Genomic DNA, 21,927 nt, shown 5'->3' with positions numbered 1-21,927 from the left:
TTAATGTAAAATTTGAACAAAAACTAACCAATGGGATCGGAATTAAGAGAGGGTTTGAGGGATTTTAACTGTCAATAAAAGTTATCGTTCCTTGAACAAAATTGTCTTTTTAGAAAGTGGGATAGACTTTTAACTTTTTCTTTTTGTAAAATTCACTGTTTACGATTAAGTTTTTGGAGTTTTACTCGCAAATAGTGCATTCTATGAAAAACAACAATAAGCACAAACAAAAAAAGAAACAGAAAAGAGACGTTCCTAAGACACTTAAGTGCTCCATCACATTCAGATCTATATCGACACATGTATCGATGTATCAACAATGTATGTATCTAAAATTTCTATCAAACATCAAGTGTTACATGCTGACATGAAATTATGAAACGTTACATCAAAATGTAGCACTCGGATATTTAAAGAATATAATTCCTAAAGAAAAAAAGAACAAAATGTTTACACGAGATAAATTATTAAATAGGCTATTTATAATATATAAGGCCATTCCTAAATGTTTTCTTGTATGGCAATCTACTTTGAACTTGCTATTTCTTTAAGTTTCGAGATTCTTTAATTCGATATGCCTAAAACTTGCGATTTGCTGAAATTTTTTAATTATTTAATAATTTATTAAGAACACTTTGTAACTTAATACATACTAGTGAAAGAATGCAAATAATCGCTTATTTTGGGAAGTATTTGTTGTAGCTATGAAGCCAATCCTCGCCCCTATTGCTTGCATACCCCGCAATTGGCCAAAACCACCCCCTTTTTTGGGCAACAGCGATGAACTCTATACCCCGCTCCGTTTTCGAGGGTGCTGATTACGAATATGATGATCACGATCCTCCACAACTCTCGCAACTCCGTAGAACGGGACAAAACTACCCTCAATCTGATTTTAGCGGTTGCACGATTTTTCAAGGGTTGTATGATATTGTGACCCCAATATTCGTGATCAGCACCCTCGAAAGTGGGAGGTTAACGTGTTGGATTTTATAAAATCAAATTAGGGGTAGTTTTGGTCCGTTGGAGGGAGTTGTGAGTGTTGAGGAGAGTCGTGGCCATCATATTTGTGATTATCACGGAAAATAGGAGGGACGGACAGAGAGTTCATAAGAAAATCCACGGATCTCAAACTCAGATTCGGCACTCTCCAAAACGGGAGTGAAGTTGACTTCGTAGCTGCAACATTATAAATGTGTATGAACCGTCGAGAAGTACAGTTCGTACGATATTTGTCGAGATAAAATTCCAAGAAAAGAATAAGCCAACATAGTTCTCTTATCCCAACAACTGTAACAATTTACCGCGGCAAGGGCGTGCTTTGAAATGTTCCGCCAACGTTTTTTACCTCGGGTGTCGAATGCGGTTAATTAAAAAAAAGTGATGCAGGGGTCTTCTTGGAATTCTATCTCAACAAATATCGTACGGAGTGTATGAAGTATACTTTTGTATGGACATCAAACGCAAGTATTTTCTGTGATTGTTTGTTAATAGGGTAAACGTATTTAATTTATCATAATGTGTAGTGTTATTTTCGAAAACTATATACAAGAGAGTTTATTATAGAGAAATCATACATTCTATTTATTATCTGTAAAAAAATGTAAATCTCAAAACAACAGTTGGGGTCAAAAATGTACCAGTAACTTTTAAATGTTATAAATCTTTTTCTCTTAATTAATTTGTGACGTCTATTTGTCACTATGACGCCTGAGCGGCGGCGGTTTCCTCGGGCGCCAGTTCCTGTTTTTAGTGCAGAAACACCACTACGCGGGTATGTCCAGAGGGTCTAGAGAGAGTTAGACTTCACACAGGAATAAAAGTCACACAATTGGAATATATTTACATTTATTCAGTCCAATTTTACTTATTTACACTATTCTACTCTATTGCTAAACGGTTACGGTTATATACAGGGTGACTACGGAAAACGGTAACGGCGGTGCGGTGTTAACCGGTAACCTGACGAAAGCAAAGCACAGCAGAACTAGCGGAACGGTTAAGGCGGTAAGCGGTAGTGCAGATACCAGAAAGAAGGAAGCGATCTAGCAAAGCAAAGCTACAATCAATAACTATAGACTAGACTTGGCTACTATCTTTACACAAAAGCAATAAAACAGTAACAGCGGGGCTCCTCAATCCTGGCAGGCGGCTGGCAGAAAATCTCTGAAAGAAAGTATGATTAGTTACGACCTGCGTTTCAACTCATAGGACAGAAAGGGAGGAAAGGATGACAACATCCTATCAGCCGAACGCGCAGTTAGGTTAAGTGTACCGGAAAGAGACAACAGTACACCCAACCACGTCGTACCTGAAAGAGAAACGAGATTAACTACGACCTGCGTCTCCACTCATAGAACAGAAAGGAAATGGGACACGACATTCTATCAGCAGAGCGCGCAGTTAGGTCGAATGTATCGGACAGTGACAACAATGCACCCTTCCTTGTCGTATGTCGGCGGTTCGGTACGACCTGCGTTTCAACTCATAGGACAGAAAAAGGGGGAGACAACATCCTATAAGCCGAACTCGCAGTTTAGGTCCAGTGCACCGGACAGAGACAACAGTGCATCTTTCCTTGTCGTGGTACGGCGGATACTGAAAAGAGAAGCTATGATTAATACAAACGGACAGCGGCCAAGTCTTTACCTATGTTCCCTAACTTTGACTCACTTCTTTCCTGGGCACGTCTGGTCGGTCGGAACGCTGGAACAGGACTAACTCTGCAGTACAATTACCTCGTCAGGTCTCTTGTCACCTCAAGAGACTTGCGCATTGAATATGCGTGGAACCTAACTTACTGCAGCGGTCTTCGGACTGGACTGGTGTTGACGGCGGCTGGAGATGAACTGACTTCTCCAAATTTGTTTATTTTCTAAGTCCCTCGTCTCGGCACGATTGATTCCTTCGCTGGCAGGTAGAAGACTGGCGTATGATTATCATCGCGGTGTGAATTTGCCAGCTATCGGCTGCGCGGTGACGGATGGTGTTTGAAATGCCAAAAATGAATGACGGTGCGGTACATCATATTTATTCATAAAATAAAATAAAAAGAACACAAATGTGGGGTGTTGGAAAATCACTTTGTTACAAATTTTATTTCCAATTGGCAAGAAAACATAAAATAAAAACAGATTGAACCTTGCAAACTACCTTTACTACAAAAAGTCGGGAGGTAGTATTAAGCAAGTTTTCGAGCTGTACCTCGTCTGTAAAGAGGGAGAATATTTTTGTGAAAATTCTTTAGCTGCCATGAAGTACAAACCCGTTACACTAGTGTTTTCAACTATGCAAGAATTGGAACTTGCCAAATAAGTAGGTATTGTTTGATGAAATAACTACGATCTAAGTCCTAATAAAGTTTGAAAACTAAGTCAGTTTTTTTTCTCTTGTCTGGTAGTTGACTGTTACATATTAACGTACCAAAACACTGCTTAAGCTATCAATTAAAATTTTCAATCTATAGGCTTATATGTATAAAGCGACAAGGCTTAATCGATATAATGTAATAATATCTGGATAATCTGGCCAAAACAGATCGACATCATTTTGATCATAAAAGTATGTAGAATATTTTCTGGATGAAACAGTCCATGATCTATCATAGTGCAAAGCCGAGTTGCATTTACAATGGACTTAAAATAAGCAGGCGTTTAGTCATCAAAGGAACGGGGAACACTTGCAATTGATGCTCGTGATAATTACCTGTATTGATGATGATCTACACTAACAATTCTGAAGATATAAGAAATATTTATTTTTATTCATTTGATATTGATATTTAAAAATTATTCTGTTAATTTTTGACTTCTATCGGATGTTCTAAAATTCAGGCGAAATTTAAATTTTACGTCATTTGTGGGGTAAAGTGTTCAGTTCAGGATTATTAAAAATGGAGGGTTACATGAAAGAACAATGCTTTTTCATTTTTAAGATAATGAAGGTTTGGCAGTTACAGTTCGCAATTTTTGTACAAAATATGGTGGGAATAACATTTTCTTCATGAACTGTGAATAAATTAATTGAAAAATTTAGACAGGCTCGGTCAATTAGCGATTTTAAACACTCTGGTCGTCCTTCAACAAGTCGTTCAACACAAAACATTGAAGCAGTTCGTTGTTGAAAGTGAATATCAATTCGGCCAACAACAAGTGGATGCTGGAAATCATCTTCAGCGATGGCAAAATTATCGCATTTGGGGGTCAGAAAATCCACATGCGGATCACATCGGACCATTCTTCTTCAAAAATGTGGCTAATAAGACAGTAACAGTTAATGGTGGTCACTATCGCGAAATGATTGTCCAGTTTCTTGTGCCTAAATTGTAAAATATAGATGTAGACGACATTTGGTTTCAACAATACCATGCCATACAACCCGCATTCAATTACTGCACGAATCATTTCCTAGTCGTGTAATTTCACGTTCTGGTGATCCGAATGGCCGCTCAGATCATGTGATTTAACCCCGTCAACTATTTTTTTTGCAGTTTTGAAGTCTAAGGTCTATACCAACAAAACGGTCTTCGAAAATTTCGACAAGAGAGTGCGTATGTGTCAGCAATGCCGTGGAGGTCATTTACACGATATGCTATTCCATACATACAAAAAATTTACTATGTTATTAAAAACGTGTTTTCTTTCAAAATTACTTGTTAAATTTTGGTACATCCTATAATCTCTACACAAAATATTTTAACTATAATATAATAAAAGCGTTACACTAAATCGTTACTTTCAAATAGTTATTGTGCAAGAAAATTGTGAAAATATATGTATTTTGTAGTCGATAAGCAGACAATCGATAACCAAAAACCTTTGTATAGTAATTAATATATTAACAAAATAAATAAAGAATGATAGGTACCCTTTGAGCAAATATTTACGAAGTACCTATAAAATATTACGTTTCTAGTGGATATTGTCATCTCTTATCGGAAATACTTGTATGCTATCTTTCAATGTTCCATTGTCAAATATTATTATATGCCATTTACACCATATTTTTTAAGCGAACACTAAATCAGCTATGCCAAATATTATTATATTATTCGAATAACTACCCGAGGGAAAAACCGCTGGCTAAAATTTGTACAGCAAACTAATCACTTTCATAATAAATTACTCGAGCATTATAATAGGTAGGTAGCGACCACTGTTAGGTGGGAGATGATGCATGCACATATCATATGTGTCGCAGATGATTGTTTTAAGGCCTCAATATTTCTAAAATATTAATCAGTATTAGTTTACTTTTGATTAATACATATTAGAATCCATTTTGAAAAGAAAATAGGTTGGTCTTCCAAACAACAACAATTGGAGTGCGTGATTTATATTTTTCCAGTACGTGATTTTTGGTTAGGCAAAACTACTTTTATAAGCATTGACTGTCCCCTTAAGCACAAGGGTTCATTTCAGAAATTTTTTTCACAGGTGGCAAATTACCCAAATAAATAAGGAAACAATTACCTAATAAATAACTTTAGACAAGATCATAAGTATCTTCTTTTTCATGACACCTTTTACAAGCATCTTAACTGATGACGTGAGAACTTTGACGCAAAAATGTCATTTGTTTGTTATTTACTCTGAGCAAATGATACGTAAAAAATAATCTAGTGATATTAAGAAGAAAATTAATAAGAAGTTGTTTTTATGCAAAAGGTAACAACAATAATACTTGTACATAGAACTAAATGTACTAACATTTGGTTCTTTGCTACTTTTTACAACTCCTAACTGCACTACTTATACTTATAATTTGAATTTGATGTCATATTTTTTTGAAATTTCTGAGTTCTCTTGTTATGGTGAAAAGAACTTATTTTTTGAAATCATCTCTATCAGTTTGACTAGCCCCTCAGTAGAGATATACTGTGACACAGATCTATTATTTTCAATAATTAAAATGACTAATAAAATTGTAGTGTTAAAACATTTGTTAGGGGTAACTTTCCCTAAAGACGAGGTAAATGTTTTCTCACATTTTTTTATATCGACTAATATTTCGACTAAGTTTTCTTAGGAAAATAGAAAAGACTAGAACTTCTTACATGCAAAGAGGTGCTCTTTGTATATTTCTATGGGGACTGTTTTTGAGAATACACGTTTTCTTCTTCAAATACCGATCCATGAACACTTACATAATTGTTATCATATCAGAGTAAATATTCTACGTGATCTCCATTGTGTTTCATATATTCGTTTGTCCTTTGTCGCATTCTTTTGAATATTTCGGATTTATAGCACTTACATATTTCGAATACGTGCAAGAAATTGGTCTTGAGTATAAATAACAACTGTGTAAACTAGTATTCGAGCTACCCCATAAGTAAAAATTATTTGGATTAATATTTAGAGCATGTGGTAGCCATGCTACTGATGGTCTCTTTCATATCCTATCTATTACGTTGCTGATAAGTAGATACGATTTAAGTACACGTTCATCAGATGTAATTTCTTCCGATATTGGGAAGAGCTTGGAAGTGGTAATAAAATAAATCAAATGGGGAATCATTATGGTACAGGAATATGATTACCTTTGACATAATTATGAACGTAGATATTTGTACACAGTTCGCCAATTTGGCGATGCATGTATTGGCGGTTTTCCACTAAACGGACAGTTGAGTTTATGTCCTGTTTGTGTTTTCTAGAACCTGAAAAATAGAAACAAAACTGAAACAAACCCGAAACTCTTGTTTCCATCAAGCGGGCTACATTTTGTTCGCGTTTTGTTTTTGTTTTCAGTCCTTTTCCACTGGTTGTCGCGAAGAAGTCAGAACACATTTTTTCAATAACCAACCAACATGTTTAGAGAAGATTTTTTTATTCTTAGTTATAGCTGGTTTATACTGAAGTCCTTGGAAAAAAAGTAAGCGTATATATGTACGGTTGAAGTATTTACTTGGTTAGTTAGTTAGTTTGTATACTAGCCAAGTAACCTTAACAGTACACAAATATATTTTTTAATAGCTATAATTCATTAATGATTAAAATATTGTTTTTGGGAAGAAGAAAACGCCAACATAAGTATTGGGTTGGATCACTTAAATAGAAAACACAACAAGATCGTTTCCACTAAACGGACAATTGAGTTTATGTCCTGTTTGTGTTTTCTAGAACCTGGAAAACAAAAACAAAACTGAAATAAACCCAAAACTCTTGTTTCCATCAAGCAGGCTACATTTTGTTCGAGTTTTGTTTTTGTTTTCGGTCCTTTTCTACTGGTTGTCGCGAGGAAGTCAGAACACATTTTTCCAATAACCAACCAACATGTTTAGAGAAGATTTTTTTATTCTTAGTTATGGCTGGTTTATACTGAAGTCCTTGGAAAAAAAGTAAGTGTCTACAATGTCCCACCTCGAACTCCATCGATGGATATCTGGGAAACCGCTCTAAGGATTTTTTTGAAATTGTGATGTTACGGGCCCACCAAGTTAAAATATTTTCAAAGTCATCGTACTTCCGGTTATACCGGAAGTCGATACTAACTTTCTTATTTTAAATGGACCCACCTGTATATTATTGCATTTTTGGAAACATCATCCATTTTTAAGTTGAAAACATATAGCACACTCCATACTTAGGATTGACCGTTTCCGAGATATTTCGATTTTTAAACAAAAATTGACAGATGCAGACTGTCAGCAAAATTTAGTTTTCCCGGTTTATTTTTTTGTGCAAATTATACATTTTGTATAGGAAGACTTACTTGATCGAATTTGAGATGAAAATTGTCCAGTTTTTATACAGGGTGGTCAAATTTTTTTTTATCGAATATGAAGTTCAGAATATGTGGAAAACTCGAAATTTTTAAATGGAAACCCCTATTTTTTTTGCAATAATATACAGGGGGTTCCATTTAAAATAAGAAAGTTAGTATCAACTTCCGGTATAACCGGAAATACAATGACCTTGAAAATATTTTAGCTTGGTAGACTCCACGGTCCATATCACACCATCACAATTTCAAAAAAATTCTTCGAACAGTTTCCCAGATATCCATCGGTGGAGTTCGTGGTATATGTACGGCTAAAGTGTTTACTTGGTTAGTTAGTTACTTTGCATCCTAGCCAAGTAAACACTTACCGTACACATATATATATTTTAGTAGCTATGATTTAGTAGCATTAATGATTAAAATATTATTTTTGGGAAGAAGAAAACGCCAACATAGATATTGGGTTGGCTTACTTAAATAGAAAACACAATACGACCGTTTCCACTAAACAGACTTGAGTTTCAAAACACGTCGAAACCTTTTGATGTGACCGCTTTCGAGTGGGAACCGAAAAACAAAACTCCAACTGTCGCAAAACACGCTAGTATTCAAAAAGTTTGCGAAAAGTTACAGTTTTGTTTTATTCGACACATGTTTGTTTTTTGTTTTTGTTTTGTCCGTTTAGTGGAAAACCGCCTTTTTGAAGCGGGACCCGAAAAACAAAACTCCAACTGTCGCAAAACACGCCAGTCTTCAAAAAGTTTGCGAAAAGTTACTGTTTTGTTTTATTCGACACAAGTTTCTGTTTTGTTTTTGTTTTGTCCGTTTAGAGGAAAACCGCCTTAAGACATAGAAAAACTATTACACGGTGAAAAGTTTAGACCATTCTGTCTTCGGAAACCTCGTGCTTTTCTAGTTTTCACGATATTACAAAAATAATTTAATTTTTTTATTTTTTAAATCTTTAGAAACTTTATCACATTAAAAATTTGCAAAAAATCTGAGTACACAATAAACTGGTTTACAAACATAAAATCAACTCTTTTTTTCAAAATATCTCGAAAACCAGAAGAGTCAGGGTCGGTCTACGACAAGTAGTACATTTTTACATTTAACCGATTTTGTATCTTTTACAATTTTCGAGATTCCATTCATGCATCATAAAAATGTCTCATCCGATATATAATTACTTTTAAATGCTCTTGTCTAATTTTTGTATGTAAGTGTTATAGGGCTATTTATTTTTCTATTAACCAAAATATCTAAAAAAGTTGTGTCCCTTTAACCTTTAAAACTGCGTCACAAACATCACCACCATATTTTGAAATATTAAATAAATAAGCAGGTGAAAAAGAAACTTTTTTAACAACGGCAAATTAAACGAAATAAAATAGCTTTTATCCGAGGAATCTATGCAATGATACCTACCGTTTTCTCTTTATTTCTTGAATTTGAATACGTTCTTTGGTTGGTGCGTACAGCATATAAAAGTATGATTTTATTAAATAAAATTAAGAATATCGTCACAGCCTACATAAACATGACGCATGTTTTATTTTGGTATTTTTAAATTTAAGTGGTGATAAGTTAAAAAATATCATAAATGACTAAAAACTGTGTAATTGCCATTGATATTATCGGTAATCTAAACGGTCAAAAGTATAACGTTACTTCGATTCGACACAGTTTACGAGTAGTTTGGTATCGATAAGTCATTCATTGGAATTACATTGTTAGAATACGTATGGATATGGATACAATGGTTGGTTTGTTCACCTTTATCCTTCAATAAAACCAGTTCAAATTCTAAAATGAATGGAACGCTATTATGAATAAAATTTGTGGATTATGGAAATTCTAATCGACTTTTACTAAATATTAATTTCAGCATGGTTTATTGGTTTTAAACTAGGCTGTTTCGTTTTTATTAATAATGAAACCACTGACACAATAAGTGCAATGCTATAAGTTGCAAAGTATGTAATACACGACCATAGACGGGTGATTTTCTTCAATTAAACCTGCATGAGTGCAGATTTGGTGAAAATTTGATCCATACCTAAGTATTTTTCACCTACCTATGTCCCATTTGTATTTTATAATAAAATTTTATTTCAGACAAATAACGGTATTGCGAGAAAGAACTACACTGCTGGCTACCTACCCCGATCAGCAATGAATTCCTCACGAAATATCTAGTAAACAGGAGAAATTCAATGCTGGTCGGGACATATAATCAGCAGAGTAGTTGTTTCTCGCAATGCCATTACTTATTTCAAATATATGTACACCCTGTTGGCGAGAGAGGTCGTGCTTTCGTAGTAGCTTCGATATTGCAGATCGATTTCTACCAGGTAGCGAGTAACACTGACCATGTACAGATGGTGCCACCGTTCGCATTTGGTGTTTAAAAGCTTAAATTAGTTTAAAATCTTCAAAATCAAATTAAAAATTGTTTTTCTAATTGAATTTTTTAATATTTAACGTCAAGGCATAAAACTTTAACTTAATTAACTTAAAAAATATATGTAATATTAGATATACAGTTTGTCAACGGATTGAGCTGAATAACTATTTTATTTATCGTCATATGAAAGAAAGTCATTGCTGCTGCTCCTGCTCAAATGTACTAGAATGAAGCATTAAGTAGACCAACTTGTACAGGGTGTCCTTTAATAAGGAATACAGTAGTCGATTTTATCTTTAAATTCCATTAATATACTGTGCCAGTTAAGAAATACATAAATAAGCTATCTTTTTGCATCAATAACAAAAATATTTCAGTCTACTTTCGATTTTACGTAGGTAAAGGGATTTTTATGTGTAAGAAAAAAATAATGATTTTATTAGAGGTATTTGGTATTTATATTTTAAAATTTATATTGACGTCTCAAAGGTGGCAATAAATTTTATTTTTACAATTCATTGATTTTCATATCAAAATATACTTATAACAATAATTGATTAATTGATTAACCTCAAAGGTACATGGACGTTTTAATTATTAAAAACCTTTCTCTACTATTTTTTTTTTGATACTTTATATGAAAAAAGAGACTGTAACTATACAATTTGTATTTAAGTGGTTGCGGAAATTTAAAGTCAAATGTAGTGAAACGTATTGTCAGGTAAGTTGTTATCTTTAACTTTATTTTATAGCATAAAATAAAAAATGAATGAATGAATGAATGAATGAAAAAACCCTGTATACCCCGTTTTATAACGTTGTCACGTTTCTATCATATCAATAGTGAAGAAAATTGAAAATAAATTATTAACTTTACGCCCTGTATCTACTTAATTATAAACTTTTGTAGTAAGGTAATATAATACAAATCAATCTATTTTCTCCTCGAGAATTTGTGGTAGAATTTTGTATATACCTTTCAGGGACACCTTATATAATTTTTATAATTTTAATTTGACCACAAAAACATATTAAAAAAGTTAAAATGTACTTGAAAAAATAAGAGAATTTACATCTTCCACATGTACCTAATACTTAACTTTAAAAACTAAGAGATATGATTCACGTAATGAGATATTTATATTTTCAAATCTTCATTTCTGCAAAAAAATAGAGGCGTTTGGAGGAACGACTGATCTGATGATGTTAAACTGAAACAATATATTTACTAGTAGTTAATGAACAAAAAAAGATACGAACTTTATACACAATATTTGCCTCCTCCCCATATAATATATTCATTTTCGATCAATTTTGCGAATAATTATTTTTCTGAATACCTATTTTTTAGTAATTTGTATTTAAATTGTCTATGAAATCTATACAAATAGGTACTTATAAGTGTCTGTTTGATATCTAAGATGTATTCAGTTCTACAATACTTAAACAATTAGTATAATAGAATATTTATTGTATTTGTCGTGGATTAAACACTAGTTGAGAGGCTACTTAAAATGATAAAGTAATAATACCTCCTTAAATCGAAAACAAATAATGTGATTACATTTCTATTTTGGTAGTTGAACATTGCTTAGATATTCTATTTTTAATATGCGCCGAATTAAAAAATGCAGGAATCCAATATGTCGCCCCTAAGAGGAACAAAAGTTTAATTGAATAATTGTAAGTGTAATTTCCCTGTCGAGGCAGGCGCCATAGCTTTTAAGTTTACACATCCGAATTTTCCGCAAAAGAATAGAAAAATTCCGCAACTTTGACCTAATTTGAACCAACATCGACAAACCCTTTTAGGCCAATCAATAGAGTCAGAGAATCAGTGATTTTGTGACAAAAATACTAGTAGCAAACGGACTGTGCCATCATATAAAAGACAACCTGTAGATATATGATTATATATGTTTCCTACTCTAATTTACCATTAACTACTTAATTTTTTATAAACATTTTTATTTAAAATAGCGCATCTTTTGTTAGCGTTTTGCTTATAAAACCTAAACTAAGAAAGCAATCTGAATACTATAAAGAAATAATTTGTAGAAAATCAAATTACGAATAAAACGAGAGGTCGGTCCGATCGGATAATTAGAAATGAAGAAAACCCAAAGAAATCGGAACATTTATCGTTTTTTTTTAATTCATTACTCCGCCATTTTTTAAATTGTAGAGCTGACCCTGTGCACAAAAGTAGTGAATTATATGTACCTTAAACAAAGCAGGCGCTGTCGGTCCATTAGTTTTGGCACAATTGCCATTTGAATATTTTGTTACACTATTTTGAAAAATTTCTCGGTGCGTTGGAGGTGGTCCAATTTTAATTTTCCAGTCGGATTTTAAACGTAGAAGTATAATATTACAAAACGTATATTCTAATTTTCAGATAAAATTATAGGAAATAGGTGAATAATTCCTCCAAACATGTTCAAAAATGGCCGAGCGCGCGTACGTGGTCGACTAGTGGGGAAAGATCGGGAGATGAAGGGTAGTGTATTATATAGAAAATATTTAATTTAGTTACAAATAAAGTTAATAATTAGGTTAGAATGTCCCTAACTCCTTAGCTGTGCGTTATTAACAATTTCAGTAGAAACTTTATTTTTTTTTTTGGGAATTACCTACGTATTTTAATAATTAATGTGGGGTCTTTTGGAAAAATATACCGTAAATTCAAGGTCTGATAGATTTGACTGTTTTGAAGATAACAAACTTTTCTTAATATACAGGCTGCTACTATTTACATCAGGTTACTTTACAACAATTTTGCTTTAAAGTTATCGGTCTTTACAGTACGCAATAAGTCAATCAGCTTCACTTAGCAATGTACGGGATGTCCGATTTAGATCAAGTTACCTTAGTACAATTTTGCAACTTTAAAAAGTTATGTTAGTATAAGTACTTACTTTTAAGGTAGCAAAATTGTACTAAGGTAACTTGATGTAAATCGGACATCTCTTACATTTCTGAGTGAAGCTGATTGACTTTGGGACTGTCAATTGCATTTTTCTCGGTATGGTGCATATTTGAGCAATTTAAACGCGATGGCCTTTTTTTACAAAATTAAATTTTACATTGTTTACACATGTGACATACATCACAAACAATCTAAGCGACATCTAGCAACATCTAGCAGAATGTAAAAAACTATCTGACATATTATGACCTCAACACGTTGTGTTTTCGAAAAGATATGACTAAAATTTTATGTTAAACCGCCAAAAAATGTTTTATTTTTTAATGATCTATCAACTCCTGAATACATGGGATTACTAAAATGTGAAGTACTAGATGCTTTGTCACCATTAGTAATATATATATCTATTAAAAACTTCGACTATTTTAGATATGCGCCTGTGTCCTCGCTAAATGTTGAACGATACGTTTCGTTTCTGAAATGGGTATTTACGGGTCGCCGAAGATGATTAACCACGGATAACACCTAGGATAACTGTTAATTATTTTCTACAATCGCTTTTCTTACGAATAAGAAATTATTATTTTGTTAACTTTTGCTGGCACTTTATTATTACGTACTATACCTATATATTTTATGGTAAATTCCATGTGAAACGTTTAGTGTAGAAAAATAGACACTGCCCCTTTTTGTTTCATACATCATGCAAATACTTACATATATATGTAGGTATTCCTATAATGTGGAGTGCAGTATCAGGAGGCAACGGTTATGTCACTTTTTGTATGAAATAAAAGAGAACCCGGCCTACAGCCAACCCTGTACCACATTGCAGACGCCCAAACGTTTCCGATCTCTAGTCATGAGTAATACATATAAGCAACAAATAACAAATAGATTAATTTCATAAGCAAATCATGTTTCTACCACTTCCAGTTTAACTATAAGTTCTTATTTATTTCGGTTCAAAATTATTACATTTTAAACACTATTATTTTTAAATTTATTTCAACAAGGTCAAAATTTTTTCCTATAAGTATTGTAATTTTTGAGATAAACTGTATCACTGGCAGTAAAATTCTAATCTGTTGCAAAATTTAGTCCAATTAAAACTAGAATAATTTATACCTATAGATCAATAAAGTAAATATGTAAATGGTGTACATATTAAAATAAATAAGTTTATGTGATAATTCGAAATACAGGAACAATTTCATAAATTTAATTTTTATTGAACATTTTATACGAATAAAACTGCAATAAATTAACTGAGGCCATATTATTTTTTTACTGTTACTTTTTAGTGGCTTAGTTACATTTCGTCAAGCAGCTGTCACAGAAAGTGTGCTGGTATGATTCACAAAACAAACAAAATATTATTTGTAACATTTGGTTCATAAATAACACGTATACATACATGTTTATACATACGTAATATGTATAAACATGTATAAAATAAACAAAAATCATAGCATTTTTAAATGAATATACAGAACAATACTTTCAAATTGGATAATATTGTTATCTCGGAAAGTGTGACAGATAGAGAAGAATAAATTGGGACAATTAATTACTCGTAAAAAAATTAAATATTTTGAAGAACAAAGTAAATTTCGGATTTCGATTTAATCGTTTTTTGGGTTTATTTATTTCAAGAGCTACATAAAAATCGAAAACATTTTTTAAGGCCATTTTTGCATTATTTGAATGTTAAATTAGATTTTGTGACGTTTTGTACGTAGTTACCTATAAAAAATTATATATTTTTTAAAAACCTACTAATGTTTTTGTGGATAGGATTCCTTACTCCTCTCCTCTCCTCAATTATTTAATTAATTATTCTATACCTATCACAGAAACGTTTCAAACAAAAATGTGTTAATTTCTTGAAAACTTTTATCAACAATTTTAATTTTCGTTTTGTATCCAAGTATTTCATAAATTAGAGAAAAAAATTAATAAACACAATTTTAACGAGATTATAATTTATACTGGCGTAAAGTCACGGAATATTAAGTAAATTAAGAATCTTTTTTTATTTACCTTTTTGTAAATTTATTAAAGTTCCTGTCTTGTATCAAATTAAAAATTCAAAAAAATATAAATATTGTTAGTTTAAGGCTTTAACGGTCCGTGGTGTTATCTAAGATACCATGTTTTTTTCGGGTTGTTATTCCGTGGCCTATGTGGTCACCGTCAACCTTTTCATATGTTGCTCTCGGGATAGGCTCTGTGAGGACGGACCCGCTATCAGAACCTCTAGGTCCGTCCTTATGTTGATTTCGGCTCTTGTTTTTGGTTATGAGGCTGCTCCTCAGAGTTACCACTGAAGATGCGAAAGTGAAAAACAACAAAACGTTTGGAAACATGTGGCCAGTCATACGAAACGTCTCAGGACTACTATGGTTCCGACCATAGCGGCCTTAAAATCGACAAGTACCAAAAGTGATTTTGATAGCAGTCTTTTGTAAATACTAACATAACTGAAAAAATCTTTTTGAATGCTTGTATTTAAATAAACTCACTATACTTTTAATGTAGGTAGGAATTATTTTCATTGGAATTAAATTAGAACTTAATGTTTCATTCCTTCATTGTGAAATTGAGGAAAATCGTCAATTTGGGCGATTGCTTTGCGAAATGGTATAAAAGATAATTTATTACAGTGAAAAAAAAAAAAAAATGTACTACAAATACTGCAATTATAAGTTGTATCACTCACCAGAGTATCTTTACCAAGAACATTGTTTTGTTTCATATTTGGAGATGATTCGGTTTGAGTCTCATCAGGGCCCTTAAACATTTTCTGATGAGCTTTTTTAAATTCATCCATAAGCTTATTATGTTGGTATTGCTGGTCAGTATTAATTCCTTTAAGAATCTTTTTCATTTGTAATTGTTCATCTATTGACGGTTTTTCTTCTTTAGTTACCTTTTTCTAAAAAAAAAAAACAACAAAGCGAGCATATTAGATGTTATTGGTTTCGGTTTTTGTTACCTGCATTCGTCTCTGAATCTCCATACATATGGCAGAGGATAAACTACTGCTTGTGACACTGGTGTTACTACTCTTGCTAGTCAAACTACTGAAACTGCTAGCTGACGAACTTTTTGCCAGAATATTATTTTTATCGTTATTTTCATCAACGTCACTTCTGTGAACTTCCACAATTACTGTCTTGGTTTCATGCTGTTGAGAAACCTGTAAATTGAAATAAAATCTATAAAAAATCAGTCAAGTTCCATAGTATCAATAATATAAAAGAATGTTTCAAATAAAGTTGCACAAAATAATTTTTTTACATTCTAAAATTATGTTTAATTATATAGGGTGCCGTATTTTTTTTTTAATAATGGTGACCGGCTTCTTAAGAAATGTTTTTATTGTTAATTCAGCAAAACAATTCAACATTGTTGACATTTTGAACAATTAATACAATTATTGTAAATAGTTTTAGTGTTTTTCTAACAATTTTGTGTTTTACTTTTTGTATTAATTATGCTTTATTATTTCTACGAGTTTTTGTGCCAAATTAGGTAACATTAAATCATGTTAAAACATTCATCCCAATATTGTTCACACTTCATTATTTTTTATTTTGAACATACCACTATTAAGTGGCATTAATTTTTTAAGGAAACAGTAACAAAAAACTGAACCCCAAAATTAAAAACTTCAGAGAGATCTATAATTATATTTTTTTGTGAACTAGGTATATTAAGTAAGTATATAGAAGGTACGTTTTTCATGCTTGAACGAATGATGAAAACCGCACCTTGTTATCATATTTAGTTTCGTGATTGCTGCAAAGGCCATTTAAAAAACATCAAATAACAGAAATAATACGATTGTATATTGTTTGTGAAAGTAGGCCTTAAATACGATGAGGAATTAAAAAAATCGATGGTGTTCGATTTGAAGGAAAGGTAGTTAACGCGCATAATAAATGGGTATAATCATTAATTACCACTAAATTAACAAGACTTTCATTCTCGGGTGGCATCACTTCATTAGTGATAAATTTATTACTTGGTAAAGAAATAAATCGGTAACGATATAGATTTCCATATTATATATTATTTAGTTATTAACAAAAAAAACACTATATGTAGCGTTTAGTCAGTCATTTCAGTCGATCACCTATCACGATCAAACTTCGCCGAGTTTTATTAGAAATATGTATACCTAGGTTTTAAAACCTTACTTCCTAGTTAAAAGAAGTTATCAGTCGAAAACTAAGCCTTCTGTAATATTTAAGTTAGTCCAACTAAATGAAAATATAAAAATATAATTTTCAATGGAAATTAGTTTATTTTTCACTTCATCTGTTACATTTTTCGCAACAAACACAACATGCGATACGCCTTTGTGATTCTGGTTGCCTATCACCTATTACAGAATAATGTTAGGGAGTACCTATGGGGAGTATATACCTACGGTGAATAATACAGTACCTAAGTTCTTTAATACAAGCGAATGAGAAATTTAATTTTTTTAAAGGAATACTGCGTTGAATTGGAAAGGCATCGAAACCATAATATATAGTTGAGGAAATGAAACACTGAACCTCCGAAATCTGTGTAGTAAGATGGATCGTGATGCGGTTTTTTGCATTCGATTCGTTAGAGCGTCCAGAAAGTTTGAGATCCTATGTAATCAATGAGAAATGAAAATTGCATCGGTGCATAAGAAATATGCATTTTTAAAATTGTATCTCGAAGATAACTCGGAAAATATTGACGGAAATGAGTTCAATTTTGCTACTCGGGGGTTTTTGGGGTCGCTGTACACGAATATCATGATTGCAACGGTCTCCGAGGTATCTAGTGCCCAGGGTGGCTGGTTTCCACGTCGTCTCCTGGGATTTTGAGGAAATTCGTTATAAACTTAGCCGAAACTCGTTACCTCGGGGTTTTCGAGGTCGCTGAACACGAATATCACGACGGCAACGGTCTCTGAGGTACCTAGTGCCCAGGGTGGCCGGTTTCCACATCGTCTCCTGGAATTTTGTGGAAATTCGTTATAAACTTAGCCGAAACTCGTTACCTCGGGATTTTTGGGGTCGTTCAACACGAATATCACAATGGTAAATGGTCTCCGAGGTACCGATGTCATCTTTATAAGCTTTATTGAATATCCAAATAAATTATCCGAAACATTTTTTTTAATTTGGCGTTTTTAATACAGTTGGTAGCATATATAGGGTAGGAAAGTACCGAAGTTACGTGAGAGCGAAATAAGAAGTGGATCTTATTTGTGGAAGGGCGAAACGGGCGGTGACTATGAGAGGCCTTCATTATAGCCATCCTTGTCTATCGCATGGATTTTTATGACTTACTTTATCGCTCTCACGTAACTTTTGATAGACCATCGGTACTTTCTTACACTGTATACTAATATATACTCTTACACATATTAGTATATACGGATACGCTCCAAGTTATAGCGCACACGTGAAATAAGAAAAATTTAAATTAAAAGATATCTAAGTATAATATTTCTTTGAAAACATGTATTTTTTGTAATGAATAAATGTATTTTTATAATAAAAAATAATTAAGAATAAAATAGTTGTCACAGAAACCAGACATCCTGGGAACTAGGTACCTTGAAGACCGTTGCCGTCGTGATATTCGTGTTGAGCGAACATCCTTTTTCCTACTTCCATCGCAAAGACGTATACAACTTCAATTTGTCAGCCGGTAACTTAACCTTTTTCTTTTTGACATTTTGTTTGTATGATAAAAATCGTTCAGCAAAATGATGGATTCTGATACGGCTGTGGAAGTGGTCAGTTTAAATTTAAACTTTAGAGGCACAGATGTTTTAGTAAACCTAGATGTTGAAACAGCAAATATTTTACTTAGTGGTAAGATTAATTTTTTATATGGGATATATTTGCGATCCACTTTGCTTCAGGATTATTCTCTTTTTTTTTGTGACCTAGGCCAGAGATAATATTGGTGGAATCATTTGTAATTCAGGTCTTTTTCGTATGAATTACATAAAAAACCGACCTAACCTCTTTCTAGTTTAATTTTTTTTATAACAAATTTAACATACTTTTCACGCTTTTTAAATTTGCCACTTAAAAATATTCCAAAGAAAGCATTGATATATTCCTTCAGTTTTATTCGAAGCAAATACATTATTATTTAGTGAGATAACACCAATTCTCACAACACAAGCAATAAAGGATAACAAATTATGGTTACTAGTTAGAAGTTAGAACATATGTCAAAGTCGTCAAAATACATATTACAATATGACAGGCTGCACCACTGAATAGTGAATATATACATTTTCGCAATCTGTTCAGGTTAGACAAGGTTAGAAAAAAGATGAAAAGAGATATAACCGGTAACTACAAGTCAGACGTATTCACCAATATTCACTCGCGAAAAAAAGCCTATAGTGTAACCATCAGAGTTCAGTTGAATACTCGTTACAAAAAAACATTTAAATCATACGAACTTTTTATTACAATAAAGTGTAAATATCCAAAGTGCGTCTTGGGTCAACTAAAAAGAATTAGAGCGTGGAACATGGACCCAAAGAACACTAACAATGGAGGAAGAGTGAAAATCTCCGCGTCTTTCCTTGACGTTCCTCGTGGCGAACGTTAAAGAGGAAACTATGGAGACTACCCAAGGACCACGAACTCCATGTAAACAAATACCTTACCAAATTAGAGGGCGCTAGTGTCCCACATACCCGGAAATAATGGAGGGGAGATAAAGAAAGCAGCATTTTGAATTAATCATGTCGTTTTTGTAACACCTACTATTACATTGACAAATTTTGTCAATTTTCCCATATAAGTTCGTGCTCTCAGGTGACACTCTCAACATGTTAAAGCCAGATGATGGCAGGTCAACTCTATTACTCTCAACTACTTAACTCCACCTTTTTAACTCTACTATTTTCTTTCCATACTTGTGTATACGTTTTGCATTTGCAACTTTAATTAATGTTAACCATTGTTTAAATATTTGTGACATATACAGGGTGACATATCACAGAATAACTATTCCTAATTTTCAGAAATGATAGAGGGCACTTAAATAAATATTTTTTATTGATAAAATAGTGTCTGGAAATTCTTCAGTATCAAGATAAAATTAAATAAATCGGGAAAGTACAAGTCAAATTATAGCGACATTTGAAAAACAACAACTATTTTCGTTTCGTTTCGTTTCATTTTACGTGTCCCAAATTAGTCTTTATTAGACAAATTAGAGTTTGATTGAAAATACTTCATTTTACAAAGATTGATTACAGACATGCATCTTGCCTACGGGGCAGCTTACGGTAATGCTAACGAAGCAAGGTGAATTTATGCGGAGCAGCATCCTCAGCGTCAAATTCCCTCTGATAAATCATTTTCAAGATTGGATCAGAAAGAAAATAGTTTCGAGGGCCCATAGTCCGAAATGTTGACTTTGAGGTCCAAGTTTTTTAACAATTTGAAAATAACCCGAAAACTTGTTCCATTACCCATGCGATGCATACAAGCCATACATCTGCATGGAGAGCGGTTTTAAAAGAATACCACAAGCATCCGTTTCACATTCAAAAAGTACAATTGTTAATTCCAGCTGATTATCCCAACAGAGGTTCAATTTGCCGAATCGTACTTGAATAAAATTAACGACGAACGAAGATTCCCAGAAGAGTAATATGGATAAACGAGGCATGTTTTACAAGAGATGGCAGTTTTAATACACACAACAGTCACATTTGGAGCGAAGAAAATCCTCACGCCGTTCACAGGTTACATCATCAATGGAAGTTTTCTGTTAATATCTGTGCTGGGAATGCTGACAATTATGTAGTGGGACCATATTTACTGCTTGCACTCTTAGATGGTCATGTGTATAGAATTTTTTTGGTACATACTCTACAAGAATTGCTTGAAAATGTCCCACTTAATATTCCAAGAAATATTGTTTTCCAGCATACTCTGGATTAAATTGCCGAAATTATCTCAATGCACAATTTCCAAATGGATAGATCGGAAGAAGGGGGCCGATTTCTTGGCCTGCACGTTAACCAGATAAGGCTCCAGTTGATTTTTGTATTTGAGGTCATATTAAATAACTGATTTTTGAGACACCTCTTAATACAGAAAAAGAGTTAGTGGCTCGAATTACTCTAGCGTTTGATGATATTTGCGAACATACGCAGCTATTTCAAAGAATTCGGCAGTCGATTACACATCTTGTCTATCGAAAATGATGGTGGTCGTAACTTCGAACAATTTTTATAAATTTTGATGTAGTATTATTTCTTAATAAAATATTCGTTAACTTAAGTGCTCCAATTTAGTAAGTTATTACTCCTTCCTGTTGTAATTTATATTGTTTTTAAAGATTTCCAGTTTATCTTGAGAAATTTCCGAACACTAGTTTATTAATAAAACGTTTATTTAAGTTCCCTCTATCATTTCTGAATATTAGAAATAGTTCTTCTGTAATACACTGTATTTTTACACTACCCAAGAAAAAGTAAAGATTATTTTAAAAATGAAAATAAATGTGGTAACAAAGGAATTTTCATAGAAAATGTATAAAATTTTGAGTTCTTATTAATAGATATACATATATTTAACACAATTATAAATATTAATCCTATAGCATATTTCGAAGTGAATATACAGGGCTGGAAAATCCACATGGTCCATCTGCCTTTACATGAGAGCGACAAAGTAAAGTAAAGAAATCCGTGCGATAGACAAGGATGGCTATAGTGACGACGTTTTGTAGTTTGAATAGTTATGGCCCGTTTCGGGTTAGAAGTGGGAGTGACTATTCACATTATGAAACGTCTTCAATGTAACCATCCTTGTCTATCGCACGGATTTCT

At 32.8% G+C, this 21,927-nt stretch overlaps 1 protein-coding gene across 3 annotated transcripts in view; it reads right to left on the bottom strand.

The window, feature by feature from the left end:
- LOC108910223 (harmonin) overlaps positions 1–21,927 on the bottom strand; it is a 207,594-nt gene that overhangs the window by 25,872 nt on the left and 159,795 nt on the right. For all 3 annotated transcript variants that reach the window (XM_018714775.2, XM_018714777.2, XM_018714776.2), the window contains exons 9-10: positions 16,060–16,263; positions 15,784–15,999 (exon numbers count right to left, since the gene is read on the bottom strand). In XM_018714775.2, coding sequence (XP_018570291.1) covers positions 15,784–15,999; positions 16,060–16,263 — 420 coding nt within the window. The remainder of the gene's footprint in view (positions 1–15,783; positions 16,000–16,059; positions 16,264–21,927) is intronic.

Source organism: Anoplophora glabripennis, unplaced genomic scaffold, assembly GCF_000390285.2.
Source record: "Anoplophora glabripennis isolate ALB-LARVAE unplaced genomic scaffold, Agla_2.0 scaffold348, whole genome shotgun sequence".
Classification (NCBI taxonomy): domain Eukaryota; kingdom Metazoa; phylum Arthropoda; class Insecta; order Coleoptera; family Cerambycidae; genus Anoplophora; species Anoplophora glabripennis.
This window is presented reverse-complemented; position numbering and strand designations above follow the sequence as displayed.